Source organism: Leptosomus discolor, chromosome 6, assembly GCF_034619465.1.
Source record: "Leptosomus discolor isolate bLepDis1 chromosome 6, bLepDis1.hap2, whole genome shotgun sequence".
NCBI lineage: Eukaryota > Metazoa > Chordata > Aves > Leptosomiformes > Leptosomidae > Leptosomus > Leptosomus discolor.
In genome coordinates, this window is record NC_141396.1 from 22,123,628 (window position 1) to 22,145,273 (window position 21,646).

The following is a 21,646-nucleotide window of genomic DNA, read 5'->3' on the forward strand; positions in this document are numbered from 1 at the left end:
ACCTGCATGTTTTGTCTTTCAAGTCTTTCTTGAGGGCAAATCAAATTCAAAGACAGACCATATCCTGGAGGAACAGCTTATACGTAACAGATCAATCACCCTAAACCTTCAAAAAAATAAATACACACTACTGAGGTACCAGTAACATCAACCACCAGGTCTTCAACAGAGTTTCTGTCCTGACACCATGGAATCCAGGGGAGAGACACCTCTTGGTCATGAACTCTCTGCCTCCATAATTGTCATTATCTCCTCCTACTTTTGTGCTTAGTTGTTGTTCTGTTTAACTAGGAGTTATTCTACCCTACTGTTCTCCAGTTTTGAAGAACTGAAGTGTGGCGCATGCACATGAAGAATGCACAGAAAGAAAATGCTCCATGGGTTAAATAAATCCTTAATCTCCTACAGCTGTTGCTTGATAAAGTATTTTCTTTCTCTTGCAAATCCTAGGAAACCAAACTCAGTCAGCTGTAAATTACTATATAAATAACACTGAAGTCAGCTCTTACATATTCTCTTAAAATCTGTATTGTAAGGCATTTATTGGCTGGGAGAGAGAGAGGGAATTAAAACACTAGACACCAGATTAAACCTAAAACTTTAGACAGTACTAACATTTAATCTGTTCAGAGTTTGCCCATCTATTCATTGGTTAAGTAATGGGTTTCAGTATCAAAATATTAACATGCTCCAAGTTATAGTCAATTGACTTGACGAAAATTACTATTAGAGGCTTATAAGCTATTTTTAAAAATTCTTTTCTGAACTAATAAAGAATAACATGTTCTATTAATTAGTATCAAAGTATTCAATTTAGCCTAATGACAAGTCAAGCTTGTTGCTCTAACAGGTGTGCTGCTTTATTTTTAGTCTAGTAGTAATAACCATAAAAAACATACAACATCAAAACCACACTTGATCTTGGTTCTCTTTATACACTTCAATGAATTTTACAAGAAATACTGAGAAACCTTTGTCAAGAGGCAACGTAGTCCCTTTGGGACTTGGTGGATATTAAGTCCCCACACCATACAGCTATACGTCCTGGTGGGTGGGACAGACTGCGTCACTTAAAAATTGTCCTGTTACATATGTGTGCTTCTAATGCTCTCAGAAGTCAGTCATCACCAATCTGTCAAGCCATAACACGTTCACAGGACTTTACCTTGTCAGCCTGTGTCTTCTGCTGAGCTTCTAAGTTCCCGCCCATAACAGAATAAATGCTGATCCACCCATCAAAAGTGGCAGCAGAGAAGACTGAAGGATTCCTAGGACACCACTGGACATCAAAGCACCACTGACTCCGAATGGGCAACTCGTAAACCACCTATCTCAGAAAGAGAGAAGGCAGAAGCACAACACGAACAGTCCCCTGCTTTCCCCAATTACTTGTCCACAGCACGTCACCCTTTATTTATGTATCACCATTGTATACAAGTCTCTTATTTTTGCTTCTTGAAGGACTCATTGCAACCATGTTATAGCACATTGAGCCCAAACAGTAGAAAGCCACAGAAAGCTGCTATACTATAGGATTCTGATTGTAGAACAAAATGTGAAAGCAACAAGTCAGTACTGTCACACCTGCTGTAAACCAAAGGAGACACACCAGAAAACAACACAAGAAAACCAGAAGCCAAAAGGCAAGAAGGTGTCATGAGAAAGAACATGTAAACAGAAAGCATAATCTGGAAGAACAACTTTGACACAGAAAATTAAAGCCTACAGAAAAAAGTAGTACAACAAAAGAGGACTGTAATAGTTGCAGATGAACTACAGCCAAAAGTTTCTGATCCAGCACTCAAAAATCCACAGTTCAATTCATGGCTCAGTCACAGATTTCCTGCCTGATGTTGGGCAACTCACTAACACAATCTTGACTTTGAACCTCTGGTGTGTAACATGAAGAGATTTCCTTTATGCCTCACAGGTACAAAGCACAGAGAATCACAGATTCCTCTGTGAGAACATAATCTGCATTTTCTGTTCCCAGGTATAAAACCTTGCATTTGCTTATGTTAAAATCTGGATTGCTAAATTATGAAAAAAAAAAAAAAAAAAAAAAAAGAAGAAGAAACAAATTAACCCCAAATATCCCCCCAAAAAAACAATCCTTCCCACAAAGTCAGCAGATCAGCCATTCTGTTTAACTGTACTGTCCTTACTATTGAAAACCTTCCCAATTTTTGTATTACCTGAAATTTTTCTGTTCATTAGTACCAAGTCAAGAAGACGCTCAAAACAATAGTTTGTGCATAAATGCCTAAATTGACTTTAATTAATTTGGATGCTGCAAATCTACAGCAGCATGCATAAAGATGAGCCAGCTGCACTAAAATTGTTTTTTAATTTTTTCCCCTAAAACACAGTGAAAAGACTTTAGTAAAAATTAGACTTCAGGAATATTTCAGAATCTGATTCTCTTCTAACCACTAGACATCTGTACCGAGTGAGCATCAAATCCCATGAAAACACAACAGCAGCATTTTATGCATTTCACGAAAATGGATTAATTTTTTTCCATGCCTCCAAGGCAAAGGTGGTCCCGTGACCATAAAGGGTATCTCATGAAATGAATCCAGCTTCGGGCTCCCTGCTAAATTTTGTTCACTACTGTTAGAGTACTTTCCCCATGCTATCATCAAGATCAACTGCATGAATTTTGTTCAAAATTCAGTTTTATCCAGAAATTGAGCATTGAATGAGTAGGTGTGCAGAAAATTTTTTTACACAGTCCTATTTTAATTCAGGTGATACCAAAATATTTCAAAGATGGTAATTTTGAGATATATGACTAGATATGCACATACATGTGAGACCACTGTACTATGAATAAAGTTTACACACATATTTAATTGCATTGTTCCCCTCTCAATGACCCTAACAAATGTGCCCCATTTTCCTTCAAGTCTTTCCCCCCAAAACTTACTACCCTAGGAGATTGAAGAAGAAGAAACAAATGGACACAGAGAACACTACATCTATGAACATAGCATGAGTACTCATAATTAGCTGAAACTAAGTTTTAGTTAAAGCTTTCTTCCCTCTATGATCTCTGGATACAGACATATCAGAGAAAATCTGCCTGACCATTGTTTTCAGTCTGGATATGAACAACACTTTCATTCACTCCAGACAGGAAGAGTGCAGAAGACATACTGGAGGAAATGACACCGGCACTCCACAGGGACACAGAGAAGGGACACACACACAGCATAGCACACAACTCTGTACAAAGCAGACCATGTGTACTTATAGCTGTGGTTATGTACCTCCCCCATACTTGGGTTCCAGCACAAGATCCGGTTGTCTTTGGCACTACTCAAAAGTAGTTCAGGGTCAGCCTGGCACCAAGAGACAGAGAGAACTCCCCTAAAATAGATCAGAAAGAAATCAGTTATACTCGGTCCACTCTCCCACGCTGTCACCAAGAAAGCAGCAGAAATGCTAGTTCTCATCTCTGCCCTCAACCAGATTTATCTGTGAAACGAAGCAGGCCTAGCAAAAAATCATAGTTCACCTAACTCCAGGGTCCCAGATGTCTACCTTTTAAAGATGGAGGTCCTTGAAAAGGCAACACAACAAGCAGGCCCTCACCTCGTGTGCCCTTCCAGCTGGCTCAAAGGAGAGGTAGCAAAACGTAAGTCCCATATTTGGATCACTGGCAAGCGGTCATCCTCAGAGGAAAGGACTAGCTGGGTTGCAACTTCCGGATGCCAGGCCATTCCTGAGCAATGCATCTGGGTATAAAAATAGCATAGGCTGAAAATTCAGCAAAGCAAGCTGACAGTAGCAAAAATGGCCGACAGCCACATCATTCTGCACTTAACTCGCCTAGAATGCTTGGCATAAAGCAAACCTAGCAACGTCTTTCTGTGGGAAGCAAGTATTTCTACCTTCTACATAGCAAAAAAACACTAATCACACAGAAGTTGAAGGACTAGTTCAAAGCTGATCTAGGAAGACAACAGGGATTAAAACGCAGGAGGGTTCTCATAAATGAGCTGTAAACATAGACATTGAATGCAAGGGTGCCCTAATTTTAGGAACAGCTAGGGGTCTTGTTCCTTCATTTCATTAGGGAAAAAAAGAGAGAGGTGCTTTGATGCTACAGCTCCAAGAGAACGAGCCCCAACAGCTCCCACAATAAAAACACTTGATCCTAAAAGCCTGTGCCACTGCTTTGCAGTCATATGTGGCATGTTGTAAGTGAGTCAGAAACACAGTCTTTCCTCCACTCACTCTGTTGCTGTGGTCGCTGACTTTGATGATAGGCTCATTCTTCCTGAGGTCCCAAACCACAGCCTTGCCACTGGGGTGAGCGGAGGACAGGATATGCTGCACCTGCCGATTCCAGGACACCACACTGATGTCTTCATAGGGCTGCCAAGATAGAAGAGGCCACACATCCATTATTCCCATGTTGAGGGAACACTGATCACAGGATTCTATCACTAGCTTAACCAAGGGATTTGAGGATATACAGATTTCTCTCTTCAATCACTGATCAATCAACTAACTGGAAAGAGCAGCACTGACCAGAAAGACTGGCAGCATGCTAGGGAGCATGAAAAGTCCTTTATTCAGAATGTACAGTGGACAGTCAAATTCTATGGGGAAGTGTCACCTGGAAAAGCACCTTTGCATTCTGGGAGCAGGTACTGGATTCTGCATTGGCCAAATGTGTCATAAATCAATCAAGAGAGAACATAGATGCTTCTACCCTGACTCCTGGGATAAACTTAAATGGAAAGATGACCTTGTGCAACATTTCAGGGGTGCAGTGAGATGGAAAATGATGAAGCATTCAAGGCTAATTACTGTTACTGTATCTCCTGCAATGCAGGAGACAGGCAAGGAGGTAAATGGGAGGCTTATTGTAGGAAAAACTTGGTCTGACTTTAGGCAAGTTTACTATGATTTTTTCACTTTCAGGAGCTGATTGCCCTGAATAAAATAATCAGCATCAGAAGACCAGAAGCTTCTTCCTCTTCAAACTCAGAAAACATTATCTGGGAGTAATAGCCAAGATGCATTAAATGGCTCACTGGCTCTGCTAGGGATATTACTTTCATGAGATATGAAAAGCTTCAGCTGAAGCCTGAAGTAAATTCATTCCCGAGAGAAAGTCCAATAAGCCTTCTTAATCCACCACACATGCCCCAGCCGGATCATAAGATAAACTGGTCAGTTACTTGATTCAAATCCACAAAGAGCTTAGCCATCCATGCAAAGTGCATCCTTCCAGAGCTTGACAGCCTACCTCCCCTCCCCTTATAACACACTTTCCACCTCCCCAGAATGAAGCTGATCAGTTAGTTCTGACTCACCTTTCTTCTGAAAGACGTCATTTCCCCTTCACAGACTCCATGCTGGCTTCACACACTTACCTCTTTTTGCCTTGCCTAATGAGAGATGAAACTGCAGGGGTATTGCCCAGAAGAAAGCTCATTTACCTGTGATTTAGCCCCTGGAGTCATAGGCACACTGAAGTTATTCAAGTCCCAGATGAAAATTTCAGAATCATTGGCTCCAGAAGCCAAAAGGTTAGTCTGTAGAAAAAAAGAAAAGCTCAGCTGAGTTCCAAAGAGAAAGAGCACAGATTTCTTAAGAAATAAATGTAAGCAAAAACCCCAAAGCTTCCAAAGTCAGATGAGAGCTGCATTTCACAGCCAGTGGTAAGCAGAAAGATACTAACTGCATTATAAACCAAGGACACTTCTGGCCTCCCTGCCATCAGCTGTGCCATGGCACAGACCTGCTTAAAATTTGTCTAGCAAGCTACACGTGCAGGTGTCTGGTGTTACTCATCGTGAAACTCTGCCACGGGCCTGGAAACTACTGTCCCTGGCCAGCTGAGCCTTTGCCCTGCATCCCAGCACCAAGGACATTTCTTCTGAGAAGAGCAGCTTCCCACAAAGATCTGCAGACAACTTTCAGTTTGCCTTTGTGCTACCACAAGAACTTGTGTTCTGTTCACTACTCGCTTATGTTGCAGTCCCTTCAAGTGCAATCAGAGCCCCACTGAATTAGACACCAACTGAACAAATAAAAAAAGTTCTGATTTCAAATGGATAATGGTCTAACATGTAACAGTATTACTATGCACGCTTTTACAGAGAGGTAAGAGACTGGATTAATGTCACAGAGGAATTCAGTGGCAAAGCTGTGAACAGAAACCAAATCCAAAGTCCCAAACCAGCCTTGTGTCAAAACTACCATACTTCTTTCAAGTTAAAAACTGTTTCTTCAGTTTATGAATCACTATGCACAAGGGAAAAACATTTTTTTTTTTTTTTAATATGGAGGTTAGTTTTCATCTGGTTGTAAGTATCTCAACATTGCATACCTGGAAAGGGTTGAAGTCAAGAGCTCGAACAGGACCTGAATGCTTCTCTGTTTGCCCAATTACAGGCTCGCTCTTCGAAGCCAAGATGCGGTGCACACTGTACATTGTCAGTACACCATTATCCCCTCCACCAATGACCACTCCAGAAGACTCCAGGGACCCATTTCCAAAGTTACCCCAGATCAGCTTATGAAACCTAAAAAAGAAAAAAATAAAGCCGGTGTAGGCCACAATATTTTGTGGAAGTCAAGACACCCTTCTGCATTACCAAAAACCACCTCCATATTTCGACCTATCAAACATAACCATCAGTCTGCACCTTAAATAACCATTTAACCATCCCTCTAGTCTCCTTATGGCAAATCATTAGCCCCAGCAAATTCACATGATACAGAATGACTCTCCTGACTGACTACCATATAAGTCCTTTCAGACTTCTACAATGGTCCAGCTGCTGTACTTTTACACCCAACGTAATTAGTGTCAACAAAAATCTTCAGTTCTTGAAGGCAGAGGTCAACTGATCCAACAGATCACTTTATACCCCAAAAATCTCCTCTTCTCCCTTCTCGTACCAGAAAAAGCCTTTGCAGTTCCACTGATTGATACATCAGTATGAGTCTCCAGTACCTGTTTGAGGCAGGAAGTGTTCCTTTCTGCTTCATGTCCAGGGAGGGATCTCTGAAGTCAACCTCAAATATTTCCAAGGTGGCATTTGTACTGAAGGATGCATCCAGCTGTTGGGCAGATGTTCCTAGCAGAAGTACAAGGGCAAAACAAGTGGGCACTTTTTTTCAAGAGCACAAGATACAAAAAGAGCAATGAACTGGAAACCTATTCTTGATAGTCAACTTGGTTGTGCCTGTTCAAGGAGAGGACATATTTGAACACCTCAAAAAGAAGAATCAACAATTACGACAAAGACTTTGAAAGAAATTAGAACTGTTTCAAGAAATTCTGGGCACCAGGGTCACTGTTGTGCAAATACCTTTCTCTCTTGGGATAAATATAAGTCATATATGTGGCTTCGTATCACAGACTCACAGAATGTTAGGGGTTGGAAGTGACCTCAAAAGATCAACTAGTTCAACCCCCCTGCCAGGGTAGGACCACCTAAGCTTCTGATATTAAGTCCTTACCTAAATTGCAAATGCAGTCGCATGATGAAACCCAGCTACAAGTACGATCCCAAATACTGCTCCTCAACTATGACCGTATGTCTTGATCAAACCTTCTGAATCTGGTCTACAGCAAAAGTTCTTCAACCTTAGCCAAATAAATATTACCCAATGATCCATGGACAGCTAGCAGTCACACAGTGGTGGCTTCCTTCCTTCTCCCTAGCTTATGGAATAAAAGCTAAAAATAGATTTAACATTGCCTAATGGGACACTGCCTAGCAAATAGTCACACAGTTACCACAGAGGTGCTTTGTAACTGCCTATGGCATGGAAAGTGCCCAAGAGACTATTAAAAAGCAGTGCAAATTATGAAACTAGGTAGTTTCTGATCTAAAGCAGACTGAAGTCAAGACCTTTGATCCAACCAAAAATCTGTCCTTATTAGAGGAACAAAAACCAGACCGTTTACCCCAAAAATGGTAAAGTTGCTTTTAAGGCAACAGGCGAACTTTTGTCACTTTCTTTTGACAGTCATCCTTGAAAAAAAAAAAAAAAAAAAGTAAAACAACATGGCAGCGCTGCACAAACCAGGCAGGAGACAAAGCTGAATAGTTGTCATGTTGGGCAGACAACCCAAGCTGTTGGTTCCACAGACACTAAACTCGCCCACTGCCAACTCATGAACAGGCTGACTTTGTGCTTCAGGAAATAAATTTATTATAACAATGAATAATATCAACAAAATGCAAATTTAAGGTATTGCAGAAATACTGAAAATTGAATGATAACCAAAACATGCAACTTCAGAGAGAAGAGATTTTTCTTATTTGATTGCCAAACCACATGATAATGTCTGGAGACCTACGAAGTAAAAGTGAGCTTAAATGAGCATGATTAGAATGAACTTTTTTTTTCCATAGACATACCAAGTAACCTATCTTATTTTGTTCTAATTTTTACAGTAAGCAGGTGTTGGAGTCCATAAAGATTTAATTACAAGTTAGATCAAAAAAGCCATGTATTCACTCTTTGAAAAAGTCACTGGCCTTTACGGTGTCAAAGCTGGGCATACGAATAATCCTCTCCAGTTACTTTAAAAAAAAATTAAGGTTGTAACGTTTTCAGTATATTGCCTGGAAGTTTTCCAGAGATTATTAAAGTGGGAATTGTTGAAAGTTAAAGCAAATACAACTCTACATAAAATCTCTCTGTGACTCATAGTTTAATTTTCACAAATTGTGAAGAAATTTACCTGTTGCTAGATAAATGGGGTGGTTGTTTGCTGGACTCCATGCCTGGACAGCTGTTCGCTCAATTTCCTTTAGCTTCATTTTCCAGGCTCTAGAAGAAATTTCACAGAGTGGTTAGAATAGCTGGATACAGTCAACATGAAAATAATCATACCAGTAACAAAATATCCATCTTACAAAGGTACCTACTGAACAAATTGTTCTCAATAGAGAGAGGTTACTTGTTACTTCTTGAGCTAGTGAATACAGTTTCACAGGAATGAATTAGGGTATTTTAGAGTTCATCAAAAAAACCCCAAACAATCTCAGCTGTCTGATCTCAGACTTTCTTTCATATACAGCTCTCTTTTTTCGTATACTCCAATCACAGGAGAGTTTCAGTAAAAGGAAGGGGGTCTAAATTAACATACTCAAGTCTTCAGTCCAGGCTGGTTTAAATCAGCTGCAGAAATTAATTTAAACAAATGTATTTGCAAAGCACTAGTTGCTCTCTCTGAACAAGCTAATGCCAGTACATACATAGGCAAAAAGGGAGCAGAAGGAATCTCAGGGCAGGCTAAATTCCAAGCAGAAAAGTGACGTGGCAACAGAAAACAAAGTGCAATGCTATCATGTGCCAATTCAGTTAATGTACTTTGTTCTCGTTCCTCTGAGAAGCAAAAGGAAAAAAATAATTCGATTTTCTGCTTGAGTCTGTAAGTGGTAGAAGGTGAGAAGAAGTGATCCAGAAGTAACTGCCGGGTTTCAATCTCAGCTCTGACAAGAATTATTTTTATTTACTCTGGATAGATCAACTGACACCTGTAAAATGGGAGCACAATATCCACATGTCATTGGAGAGAGATTAGTTGGGCAACAATGTAGTGAGATAATTGAAAGTCAAACACAGCAGGCAGCCCGGAGGTTGCAAAAATGAGTATAAATATGAATTATTGTTCCACATAAGATCCTGTTCTTGCTGAGAAGAAAGCACCCAGCACCTTCCTATCCCAGACTACGCCCAGGCCTTCTAGGCATGTCAGTAACATAAATGATGTGTGGACATACCATTCACAGGCTAGCAGGGTCACTCTCATGAACAGTTCCTAAACCTTTTGAGCTTGGCTGCAGTGCAGTCTTTTAACTCTAGCTAAACAGAGCTGCTAACTACGCACTCAGATGATATCATGCTGAATAAAGTAAAACTGTCAGCAGGCAGCACAGCAAAACATGCTGCATCTTGCCAGCTCGCTGTGATTAACCTCTCCTTGTTACTTGACACTGTATTAGCTGGGCTGACAGTTAAATTACAGTCTGCATCACATGGCCTTCTCTTCAGACGCAAGGCTGCAAGTGCCAGTGCTTCACAGTTTGGCCTTACTCAGGCCAGAGTATGGGTGTTTATTTGTAACCAAGTTCATAAAGGCAGCTTGCTGTGGTCTGGCTAAATGGTCCAAAAAAACCCCAACCAACCAGCTTTGAAAAAGCCTTACGTCATTTTGTGGCTTATATGAAGCTATGGCCTCCTGAGGCCCACACACAGGGAAATCTGTTCAGCATTGCTTCTTCGGCTTGAACCTCCTGGCTAATAACTCCATACTCTTTTTTGGGTTTCTTCTCCATCACCAGTCAGAAGCTCTCCCCCATGCACTATCAGGGTATGCTGTTTGATTAGAATTTATTTAATGCTTTTTAGCATTAGTCTGCAGTAGTATCTCCCAAAGCTCAAAGTGCCTATCGCTATTCTCACATTAAACTTATCCCAACTTAGCTGAGGCCCAGAGCAATCTGAACAGAACTCTTGTACAATAAGACAAATGCAACTACTTCCTCAGGCAGACATGGAAATGTCACCTCCTCCTCATCACCATAACAGACCTCTAAAGCTTACTTTCCTGTCTTCCAGCACACACTTTGCAGAGTACTCATTAGGGCTACATCACATTCTCTCTGCCACAAAGTTCCAGTTCCCACTCATCTGTCTCCCATACTAGCTCAGGAACTGTCCTCTCTTCAACCAGGAGGAGTCAGGTAAATATTCTAGCAACAGCCTACTACTGCACAAAGCACCACTTGACCCCACTGATGTGGGGGAGCAGGACAGCCTGTATGTTCCTTGCCAGGCCCTTTCTTGCCTCTTCCTTCTCCAGTTACAATCCATCAATTGTAAGAGCTGGCTGTACATACAGGCCTCGCTGCTTCTTGGCTTTTGAGAACATTATTAGACAAAGGCCAAGAAACCTTTTCCCTCTAGTAAATCAGCTGGTGAGGAAGCAATGAAGAGCACAATCATCACAAACTTACCCAGGTGAATGGTACAAGCTCCCACTCCTTATGCTCTGTGCTGGCTGACTGCATGGCTGGCACAATTTGCATTTAACAGGCAAACAAAGACAAGCCACAAAAAAATGCACAGAACAGCACTGATCAATTGTCCAGTTTTTCTTGTCAATAGAGTACTTTGCACAAGAAAGTCAACATTACTGTTTTCTTTTCACAGACTTAAGTGTGTAAAGGTAAACATGAAGGTAAAGTGTCTTGCCCATGATAACTCACCCAGACATAGGAAAGCAAACAAGGCACCTTTTAGAGTGGCTCAAGATCAACAGAACAACTGCAGAAGTGCTGGATCATAGGTATTGAACAGGTACACTGCATCCCTGGCCCTCAAGGCAAAGCAGCAGTAGTACCAACAGACTTGAGAAGGCCCACAGGAGATGTGTAAGAAGCCAAGACCACAGTATCACACCATCTCTTAAGCACCTCCTATCAGTTTAGCTCCACTGCAACTGAGGTTCTACAAGGATACAGCAGCACCTCCTCCTTAAATCAGTGGGCTTTGAGTTTGGAAGGAAAAAAAAAAAAAAAAGCCTGATTTGAGTCTTACTCTTAGAGAAACGATCCTTCTATACACTGTGCATGTCTGTATTCAGGACAGGACTGACGAGCCTTAAAGCAGGAAAAACTTCTTTAGCAACCTCTTGTGGCTGCCTGAGAAAAATCCACAAGCACCCGACTCTGCCCCATGAGACTTTTTAGGGAGAGATTGCCACCTGCTGTCATCTCCCAAAATAGCACCTAAGACTTCTGAGAAAGCTCATGCTTTTCTCAGGACCTCTAATTAATTAACCATGACAATTCCTCCTCCTTCTACAGACATCCGATTACAGATCTAACGTATTAACGAACCTCAGCCCCAACGGGAGTCACAGGACACAGAAGAAGCATTTCCCCGCAGCCTGCCCCAGCCATGGCTTCCTGTACCGTGTCCTTAAAAGGTAACACTGCAAAGCAAAACCCAGCAGGTCAGAGCACTCCCCACCACTGGGAAATGGACAGCACACAGCTTAAGAGTGAAAAGCAAAAACACATGATCTCAAACCATGACGGACCATGCAAGCAATGCTGACAGAGGCAAAAATTCCCCACCTACACTAACTTGAAATACTTGTGCCTTACAACGCATCCTAAAAGGCTGCGGTTGTTGTTGTATCAGCTAATTGACCTTCAAAGATGCCACGATAATCATCTCTGGTATCACTCTAGTAAGGCCTTGTCTCTCTTGCACCACCCAAATACTGTCAATCAGAAATCCCCTCTTACTGACTTTCCCAGTCCTCCTCCTGCCACTGGACACCCAACCATCTCTCTTTGAGCAGTTCCTGCTGACATTTGACTTCCAGCACAGCACACAAAGGAGCTGATAGCCTGATTCCCCTTAGCTAAAGGTGAAACGGGCAAAACAGAAAAGACTTGTCCAAGGTGACAGGAGGCGACAAGCAGCCACCCTAAGAACTGAAAAAGGCTTCTCAGCCATGACACAATGGTTAAGACACAAACCATCCTAGGGTCATCCCAGCATCCATTTAAAATCTTCGAACTACCCCTTCCCTTCGCATTGCCCTGACACTCTCACAGCTCCCCAATATCCTATAGCCAGGCTGTTGTCATACATGCTTGTTATAAACCCCGATTACAGAGGGCAGAAGGCACAGAGACACTAATCTCAGCTAATCGCTGGTGTTTGCAAGGCGGGGTTGCAGGGTAGGGCTCAGGGCATTCCTCCATGACAGCTCCCACGGTATATAAAGAAACTTCTTGTGCTCCGAGTACTTTCAGAAGCTATTGCTAAGTGTCACAGCACTGCACAGATGGGAGGAGTGCGTATGCACGTACCTAGTCAGCTTGCAGCACACAACAGCATTACACTGTAGGATAGTGAAAAAGAGGGACGGTCCAGGAAGAAGGCGTTGACCTCGGACACCGGCTGTTGCAAAAGAGGCTCTCGGCTACGCCAGAGGCCTCTCCGCGGCCCAGGTCAAACAGCCTCGCTCCCCCCAGGCGCTCCCCGCCTGCCGCTGCCCAGAAGCCGGCGGAGGGGAAGCAAGCTCCCGGGTTCCCGGGGCAGGGACGGAGCCACGGACTTGGGGACGGAGCCAGCACAGCGACACCAGGGCGAGCAGGGCAGCAAAGCAGGCCGGGGTGGGGGAGGGCCGGGGGCGAGGGGTCCGGCCCCGGGGCGCGGCAGGGCAGGGGCGCCGCCGGCGGGGATGGGCCCGGCCCGGGGGCGGCTCCCGGGCCCGCGCCCTCGGTAGCGGGGCTGAGGGGCGCGAGGGCCGGGGCAGGAGCAGCCGCTCTCATCAGGCCGAGCGGAGCAGATGCGGCAGGGGAGGAGGGAGGTCGGGCGGCAGCCCTTACCGGCTCGCTGGCCGTCCCCGCCGCGCCGCCGACCCAAGCCCGACAGGCTCCCGCAGCCAAGTGCTCACGACGGTGGCCGCCAGGAGCCGAAATGCCCCCGCCCGCGAAGCACCGCCTGTGACCCCGCCCTCGCGGCGCCAGCGGCAACGCGCGCCGTCCGCCCTGCTTGCGCAGGCGCCAGCCTCGGTCGGCGGCGGGAGCTCCGGGCGCCGGGGCGGCGGCACAGAGTGGGAGCCGTCCCCGCCGACAGGGGTGCTGGAGCCCGTCCCCTTGCGGGGTCTGGTCGCTGCCGCCCCTTGGGTGCGTCCCGAAAGCGCGTGTGCGCGCGGGCGGCGCTGTCCGCCTCTCCTGGCCGGGTTCGGGGTGTCTCTTCCTCCGCTGCGGCACCGCGAGCAAGGCCCCGGCAACAGCCGGGGCTCAGCACGGGGCTCCCAAGCCAAAAGGCTGCTGGGCGCCTTTTCTCTTTTTAAGATACTTGAATTTGCTCCGCCCACTAACCCGAAATGGTTCGTGCCGTAGGCCAAGGAACACCGTAACGGGAGCCGGGGCCTGCTGCCTCTGAAGTCACCCCCCTCCGAAGAACTCTGCCCCAGGCTTCCTGAGAGGACACGCAGAAGGGAAAGGCAGACGGCTTAGGAATGTATTTTCCTAAAAGCATTTTAGCTGCCGGGGAAAAGAAAAAAAATATGCAGAAGAGCTCAGACCTCCTTCCCTCACCTCTCTCCTGTTCTAAGAAAGTTTGCTACCTACAAACCCCATTTTTAAGGATTTCCGAGCCATATTCTCCGCCCAACCCATTACACCTTCTCCATGAAGAAAAACATCGTTAAGGTACTGGTTAGATACAGACTTGATGTGAAACTCCCCAAACCAGGAGGCAGCAAACGCTGGGGCAGGGCAGCCGGGTGTAGGCAGTACAGTAAGCTGGATGGGCCCCAACCTGCCTCTGTGCAACTGCTGCCTCATCACTTTACATACACCAAGATACAACAGCCATTACTGTCCTGATCGTTTTCACTTTCAGTTGAAGACTCTCACAACCCTCACAACATGATATACAGTGCTGTCACATAACTGCTGTAGAATGGTGATTCTTACTGAAGTATCCCTAAGGAGTGCCTTCCCCTGCACAACACTTTGTAACAGAATTCCATTTCCAAGGTCGCCACAGCTCAAAAAATCTTTAAAAACACTTCTGGCGTAAAATATAATTATCTGTAATTTAAAGGTAAGCATTTCTGTAACGAGAAGGTGACAGCTTACAAAAGCCAGGAGGAATGGTGATTGTTCAGGACCTCCAAAGAGGTTAGTTTTATTTACACATAAATATTTGTATTTCCTAGCATTCAGTCATGTAACTCCCTTGAACACAAACCCTTACAGAAACCCCTCACAGAGATCAAGCTAACTGTCCTTTAGAATCTGGGGTAAAAAAATCTTTATAGGTTGAAAAATCACAACTCACTATCTTCAAATACCTGCTTCTCTTAAAGCACAACACTGAGTCATGACAGGGAATTGAAAGCAGAGCACAGCACCCAGCTTATGGAAGCACCCAGAACAGCCCAAGCCCTTAGCCTTCTGTGATCACCCCCTCCTGTAGCCAAACAGTAGGGTCTAGGAAAGCACAGGGGAGTCGAGAGAACTTTCATTGCAAATCAGTACTAAAGGTACTGTCTCCTCCAGTAACAAGGGGAAAAACTTATGTTAAGGGACGAGTGGAGCTGGAAAAATCTAGGAGCTTAATAAATTGTACATAAAACTTTCCCAAGCAAACTGCTGATGAAGTCATAGGAGGCCCTACACCAGCGGCATACAGCAGGACAGGCAGATTTCGTGGGTCAGACATAACTCCAGTCCCAGTGGATGAGCTCAGGCCATACAGGACCAACTTGGGCACCTGTGCTCTGGGACCAAAGCCCAGGCGCAGAACAGGTCTGGCCAGAGTTGGACTTGCTTGTCGGCCTTTTCCTACCACTGCTGCTCACAGCTCTGCTGTCAGCGTCACGCTGTGCGCTGCAAGGCTCTGGGCCTCGCTAGTGCCCCCTACTGGCTGTGCAAGCTTCACTGAAGAGGGCATCTAGACAGGAAGAGGTCAAAGCCAAATCCCAGTAAGGACGAACAGTTATTCACACAGTACGAGACTCCAAAGCACTGGCACTTGCCAGTCTGGTTCTTGTCATTTCACATTAAATGACAGCATTTCAGTTCAACTCCAAGCGGCGCCTGCAGTGAGCCACCTGGCAGCGGGCAGTATCTCCTACAAAAACAGGCTTAGCTAAGGAACGTTTGTGCCCAGGGTACACAAACTAGCAGCAGTCCTAGGACTACACTCAGGACTTTGCCCTGTTCAAAAAAATGGCAAAGGTCATTCAATTTCATTGGCCATTGTTTAGCCTTCTCAAATCAACAGAGGACAACTCGCACAGCAGGTATCATCAATATATTTCACTGCAGTTAGTGGCTGAACGGTGAAGAACAAGCATTAACATATGCCATAGTGAACACTAGAGAAGATGCCATCCCCAGCAGAGCTGGCCCAGGAGAAACGTAGCACTTCAACAACTTTCAGATTTCATAGTGCGTCACCACTGGTGGCTCTTTATTGGGGTCTCCTCCTCTCTCCAGATACAGGTCGTTGAAAGGATATTGCTTCGGTGCCTGCAAGGAGAGAGAAAGACTAGCAAATTCACCACATTCCCCAAGTAAATTAAGGAGTAAGGGAAAAATGTCTCATCCCATCCCACCCCCACCCAAATCAAGGCTTGTCATTTACAACTCAAACTTCTATTTAAGTGCTTCAGCAGGAAAATTAGAGTACTACAAAAGTAAATTCAGGGACAGAGCTCTTTGTATAAACCCATGTCCTTTAACAGAAATATCAAGGTGGTCTTGCATTTAGTGAGCCAACAGTTCATCTCACAGCATGAGGATAATATATTGCAAAAGCTGTTTGTGTCTTCTGATGTATTTCTCAGAAGTACATTCCAAATGATCCAGACCATGAGATAAACTAAAAAAAACCACCCAAAACCAGGGCAATAGAAGAGATAAAGCCTATCCCTTGAACAAGACGCACACATGGAAGGAGAATACCTAGACCAAAGAAGGGATACATACGGTAAGAAGTATTGCTTAAGATTAGTTCATTCCCTGTGAACGGGAAGTGCTCCCTGCGACACAGAACCTGTGAGCTGAGCCAAGCCAGTCAACAGAACAACTCAGGCTGCATGAGGCCACAGGACATCCCGTGGCCCAGCCCCTGCCAGCAGGAGGGGTTTGCATTCACACTCATCGCACGGTTTCAGCAAAACCACTCTTCTGGGCATGGGCAGTGACAAGAAACACAGCTACTCTTCCTCCCTTTCCCCAAGGGTGTCACTCACCACAGGCCTGTAAGACGGATAGATCTGTCCAAGACCAAACATGATCAGCATGGTACTCAAAAAGACAAGGAAGTGTTTGCGCATGGTGTGCCAGGGAATTGGAGTGGGGGATGTATCAACACGGTTCCGAATATACATGTCAAAGTCCCAGTGCATCTGAAGAACAAAGGAAAACGGCTGCACATTCACCAACAGTGCTCAAGCTGCTTCTGTCAAGTGAAGAAGTACTGTACGGCATTCACGAAACTGCCAGAAGTTGTATCATCTCCACCTCGCAAGTGGAGATAAAGCCACAGAAGAGGTAAGTGATTTACCTACAGTCACAACAAGTCATCACTTACAGTAAAACTCAGGACTCCAAATTCCATCCCATGCTCATAGCAGGCAATATACTTAATTACAGGATAGCAGCAGCTTGTATTTATATACATAATCACCCCACCTCAGATTTGTTCCCCTGCACTGCTAAAAAGGCACGGTATAAATCAGTACCCTCATCTACAGCAATCCAGTCACACACCCAAACAGAAGTAGCAGTGTTCTTTCAAACAAAGGAGCCTACCCACCACTTGGAAGCTGGTTCCTCAAAACAGGTAGAGCACCTGCTACTGTTACTCTGTGACCAGAGCAGGGCTGGTAACAAGCTAACGCCCCTCCCAATTGAAGCAGAAGGGCATTTAAGCTTCTGCCTTGAAGCCTATGTAGGGAAGTCCTAAGCACGTTCTGCCTGGAGTCTTCCTTTCACACTAACGGAAACAGGAAACTCGTTAATTTGCAGCTCAAACACTGCCTGTGGTTCCCCAGCTTTCCCCTCTGCATAGACAGCCGTTCACTATCAAACTCCGAGAGCCAGACTGAGCAGAATTCAGCTGCCTACACAGAGACAGCTGCTGACACCTGGGACACACCAGTATATTCCACCTGGCCCCCTGCTGCCAATCCCCTGCATAAGGGTACCTACACGAGCCTTCCTGTACCCAGCACCACAACAGCAGAATCACGACGTTTTTTTTCATGCACTTCTACAGTCATTACAACATGCACTTCAGACTTTACCATGGCACACGTACTATGATGCTCTTGCACATTTATACTGTGATGTAGCACATACACATGCTTACATAATCTCTACTTTCATGAGGGAGAGCTCCAGCCAATTGCCAGGTTCAGTAATCACAGTTACATTGCAGTCATTCACAGAAAGACCAGGCACTAAGTGAAAAGTACCTCCTGATGAGGGGCTGAGGAACTTAGATACTGAAAGTTAGCACATGTGCTCTAGTCATCCATTTCTCTTAAGGATACCTTGCAAACTTTCTTTTGAGAAAAACTCCTTATTTGTATTCTATCCCAAAATAACCTTGGAGTAATAAAGCAGCAACAGCTACTTCCATTGTACAAAAAGGACTCTACTCAAACAATGACTTCTTCGCTAAATTATTCTGAAATAAGCTCTCATACAGAGTCAGACCAGGTAAAGAAAATGGACGAGACTTTCCTACTCCTACAGGGAAACTGAAGTTTGTAAAGTCTCCCTCCCCATAGGTAATAAGAGGTTAACACTCCTCAGCACTTTAAAACTATTTACCCTGATGGCCATAGCCTAAGTTTCCTTCCAACTGACTGTCCCTGCTTGCACAGGCAACACACACCTGCACTTGAGGATGCACTTACACAAAGAATCAAACAGAAAGCACTAATAAGATGTGCATGTTAGTATCTAGTAACAGTAGCATTGTAATCATAATGAAAAGTGCTACTAGCATTCCTACCGGCTCTCCCCAGTTATGCCTCATATCTGGCTGGTCCCACTGGTACCAGGGGTCTCTCTCATGAGCAGACTTATCAGGGAGCTTAGGATAGTCACCATACCTGTAAGAAACAGACAAAAAACCCAACATACAAGAAAACTGTATTAATTTAGATACGTTTTGTAGGAGACACTACAGGATAAGCCTATGGAAATCAAAGACTTAAGCATCACCGGTTTTATACCTCCGACATATATAAATGTTTTAAACACATACATGCAACTAGCACAACAACCATCACCTTGATACCAGTCATTGTAACAAACAGTGCTCCTCAAAGTGGCCTTTTTGGGCTATACTAGCTGGAAGAAAATGCAACTTAAATGCAGAACCTAGGTAGTCTTGCATTTTGCACACATCAAAGTATTCCTCAACATTTAAACATCTCCTGAAACCTTTATTCCAGAAATGCCTTTCACAGAATCACACAATGCTACCATCATCCAGTCCCTCCTACCAGAACCCCTCTGCTAAAGCAGGTACACTTAGAGCAGGTTGCATGGGACTGCATCCAGGCAGGTTTCGAGTATCTCCAGGGAAGGAGACTCCACAGCCTCCCTGGGCAGCCTGTTCCAGTGCTCTGTCACCCTTAATGTAAAGAAGTTTTTCCTCATGTTGAGGCAGAACTTCCTGTGCTCCAGGTTGTGCCCGTTGCCCCTTGTCCTGTCACTGGGCACCACTGAGAAGAGCCTGGCCCCATCCTCTTGACACCCGCCCTTTAGATATTTATAAGTGTTGATAAGGTCCCCTCTCAGTCTTCTCTTCTCCAGGCTAAAGAGCCCCAGGTCTCCCAGCCTTTCCTCATAACAGAGATGCTCCAGTCCCCTCATCATCTCCATAGCCCTCCGCTGGACTCTCTCCAGTAGTTCCTCATCTCTCTTGAACTGGGGGGCCCAGAACTGGACACAGAACTCCAGATGTGGCCTCACCAGGGCAGAGTAGAGGGGGAGGATAACCTCCCTCGACCTGCTGGCCACACTCTTCTTGATACTGCCCATCCAGTTCATCTGTCTTAGCCTTGCATCACAACAGCACATGAAGAATCTCATACAGTATTTTATTCACACGGGCCTCCAACGCATTCCATCTGTTTTAAAACACTGACGTGTGCCTTCAAAGCTCTAAGCTCACAACACAGCGCCTCCAAGCACTCAACGGAGACTGCCAGCTTGCAGTACCTCCCCACAAAGCCGGGAGGTGCTGGCCTTAGCCTGCACCCTGGCTGCGGGGCACGGCCCCCCCCAGCTCACCCGAAACCGTCGTCAGGGTAGGGCTCGTAGTCTTCCACCCGCATGTTGTACTTCTTCGCGGCGGCTGCGCGCTCCTCCGGTGTCCGGGGGTACGGCCCAGGCAGCAGATCCTTGGACATTTCCGAGGCTGGCGGGAGAGCAACAGGGCGGGGTGGGCGCGGGCCCCGGTGGCAACCACAGCCAGGCCGGGGAGGTCGGGCCGCCCTCACGCCCCGGCCCCGGAGGCACCGGCCCGCCGCCCCAAGGACATCCGCCTCGGCCGAGCCCCCCCCCCCCCCCCCCGCTTCCCTCTCCCCGCTCACCCGCGCGCGCCCCCGGGGGCGCCGCCGCGGCGGCCCGCGCCGCCCACAGCCGGGCGGCCGCCCGCTGCCAGAGGACACCGCGGAGCCCGGCCGCCGCCATCGCCTCCACCGCGCAGGCGCGGCCGACGGTGGCCGGTAGGGACGCGTCCGCCCCTCGGACAGGGGCGGGGCCACAGCGGGGGTGGGGCGGGCCCAGCCACGGGCTGCGCTGCGCAGTAGAACCCGCTGGCCGGAGCACTGCTTAGTCAGCCGCCGTTGTTACAGTATTGGCGTAAGAGTTAATGGCCGGAAGGGGCAGGGGTGCGATATTTCGCTCTGGCTGTCATCGCCTGAAGCGGGGACAGGGGAATTTATGGCAGGTTTTCCCTCCCGGACGCGGGGCAGCCTCCCGCGGAGCAGCCAGTCGATGCTCAATGGGATCGATGCCCTGGCTGGCAGCGTTATGCAAATTGCCTCCTTGGTATCAGCATCAATATTATTAAAGTTAATATCCGAATGTAATCGTCTTGTCTCCGTGGGGCCAGGGAGAAGCAAACGGCTGAAATGGCATGTTAATTTAGCGAGGCTATTCTTGAAACGTAAGCGATATATTATTGTAGATAAAATCAATATGCACATTAAAGGATTTTGCAGTTTACTTCATTATGTAAACTCTGTGGTAGTTGAACTCATTTTCCTTCAGTTATTCACATCAGCCATAATGGGTAATGTCTCTATAACGATCTACATTATAAACCTTTGCAGATCAAAAAATATCACGAACAATTTGTCATTGAAGACATTCTTTCTAATAACAACATTACTTGTAAACCTACTAATTGAACAAAGACAGTGATGAACCACAAAAATATCCGTGGTACAGAGCATGCCTGAGGAGGGGGCACTGCCACAGGCTGGAGTAGGATCCTTTCACTTATCCCAAAGAAAGACCTCATCGTGTTGTTTTAGGGGCAGTGTCTAAACTCAGCCAGCTCCCCTACAACCAAGTATGCAGTAAAGTTAGTACGTCCATTGGTTATTTAATGCAGTCACCACTCAGAGCCCAGCCGCCCAGTGCAGAGGATGCTTGCGTTTTCCACGGAGTAGCGTGGAGTGCCTGTTCCCCCTGCAGTGTGCAGCGCTTTGAGGACAGTGGCGTCGCGCTGGAAGTGGGGACCTTCAGCTCCCAGCTGCGCCATCAGTCTGGGCTCAGACCTCGCTGCAGGTCACGACCATGGTCGGCTGCTCCTTACATCGGCTCTTCACCGCTGGGTGTTGGCTTTCTGGCTTACATTTGAGTCTTCCACGGACGTGGCTCAAACTTCCTAGCACCCAAGTATGTTTGCAAAGACGTTGTAAAAATGTTTCTTAACCTGTACCGCAGTAGCACTGTAGGTTTAAAGGGCGGGGGGGGGGCATTCATTTTCCCAGAAGCTAAAGCATATTAATAAATGTCGGAAGAACAGAGCAAAATAGGTTGCATTAGGCGGGTGTCAGGTACCCTGAGCTGCGCTACGGACG

At 45.8% G+C, this 21,646-nt stretch overlaps 2 protein-coding genes across 2 annotated transcripts in view; both read right to left on the reverse strand.

The window, feature by feature from the left end:
* The window catches only part of SEC31B (SEC31 homolog B, COPII component), a 34,127-nt gene extending 20,716 nt beyond the window's left edge, over positions 1 to 13,411 (reverse strand). The window contains exons 1-10 of the mRNA XM_086467097.1: positions 13,398 to 13,411; positions 12,876 to 12,907; positions 8,723 to 8,811; positions 6,980 to 7,103; positions 6,350 to 6,545; positions 5,457 to 5,552; positions 4,243 to 4,383; positions 3,598 to 3,740; positions 3,273 to 3,372; positions 1,166 to 1,327 (exon numbers count right to left, since the gene is read on the reverse strand). Of these exons, the coding sequence (XP_086323223.1) occupies positions 1,166 to 1,327; positions 3,273 to 3,372; positions 3,598 to 3,740; positions 4,243 to 4,383; positions 5,457 to 5,552; positions 6,350 to 6,545; positions 6,980 to 7,103; positions 8,723 to 8,801 (1,041 nt within the window). The 5' untranslated portion in view covers positions 8,802 to 8,811; positions 12,876 to 12,907; positions 13,398 to 13,411. The remainder of the gene's footprint in view (positions 1 to 1,165; positions 1,328 to 3,272; positions 3,373 to 3,597; positions 3,741 to 4,242; positions 4,384 to 5,456; positions 5,553 to 6,349; positions 6,546 to 6,979; positions 7,104 to 8,722; positions 8,812 to 12,875; positions 12,908 to 13,397) is intronic.
* A 2,414-nt stretch (positions 13,412 to 15,825) lies between these two features.
* NDUFB8 (NADH:ubiquinone oxidoreductase subunit B8) lies at positions 15,826 to 20,246 on the reverse strand. The gene is made up of 5 exons (XM_086466672.1): positions 20,147 to 20,246; positions 19,845 to 19,971; positions 18,556 to 18,655; positions 16,784 to 16,939; positions 15,826 to 16,058 (listed from the first exon to the last, which is right to left on the reverse strand). The coding sequence occupies exons 1-5, from the start codon at positions 20,244 to 20,246 to the stop codon at positions 15,966 to 15,968; spliced, it is 576 nt and encodes a 191-aa protein (XP_086322798.1). The 3' UTR covers positions 15,826 to 15,965.
* Between the last annotated feature and the right edge of the window lie 1,400 nt (positions 20,247 to 21,646).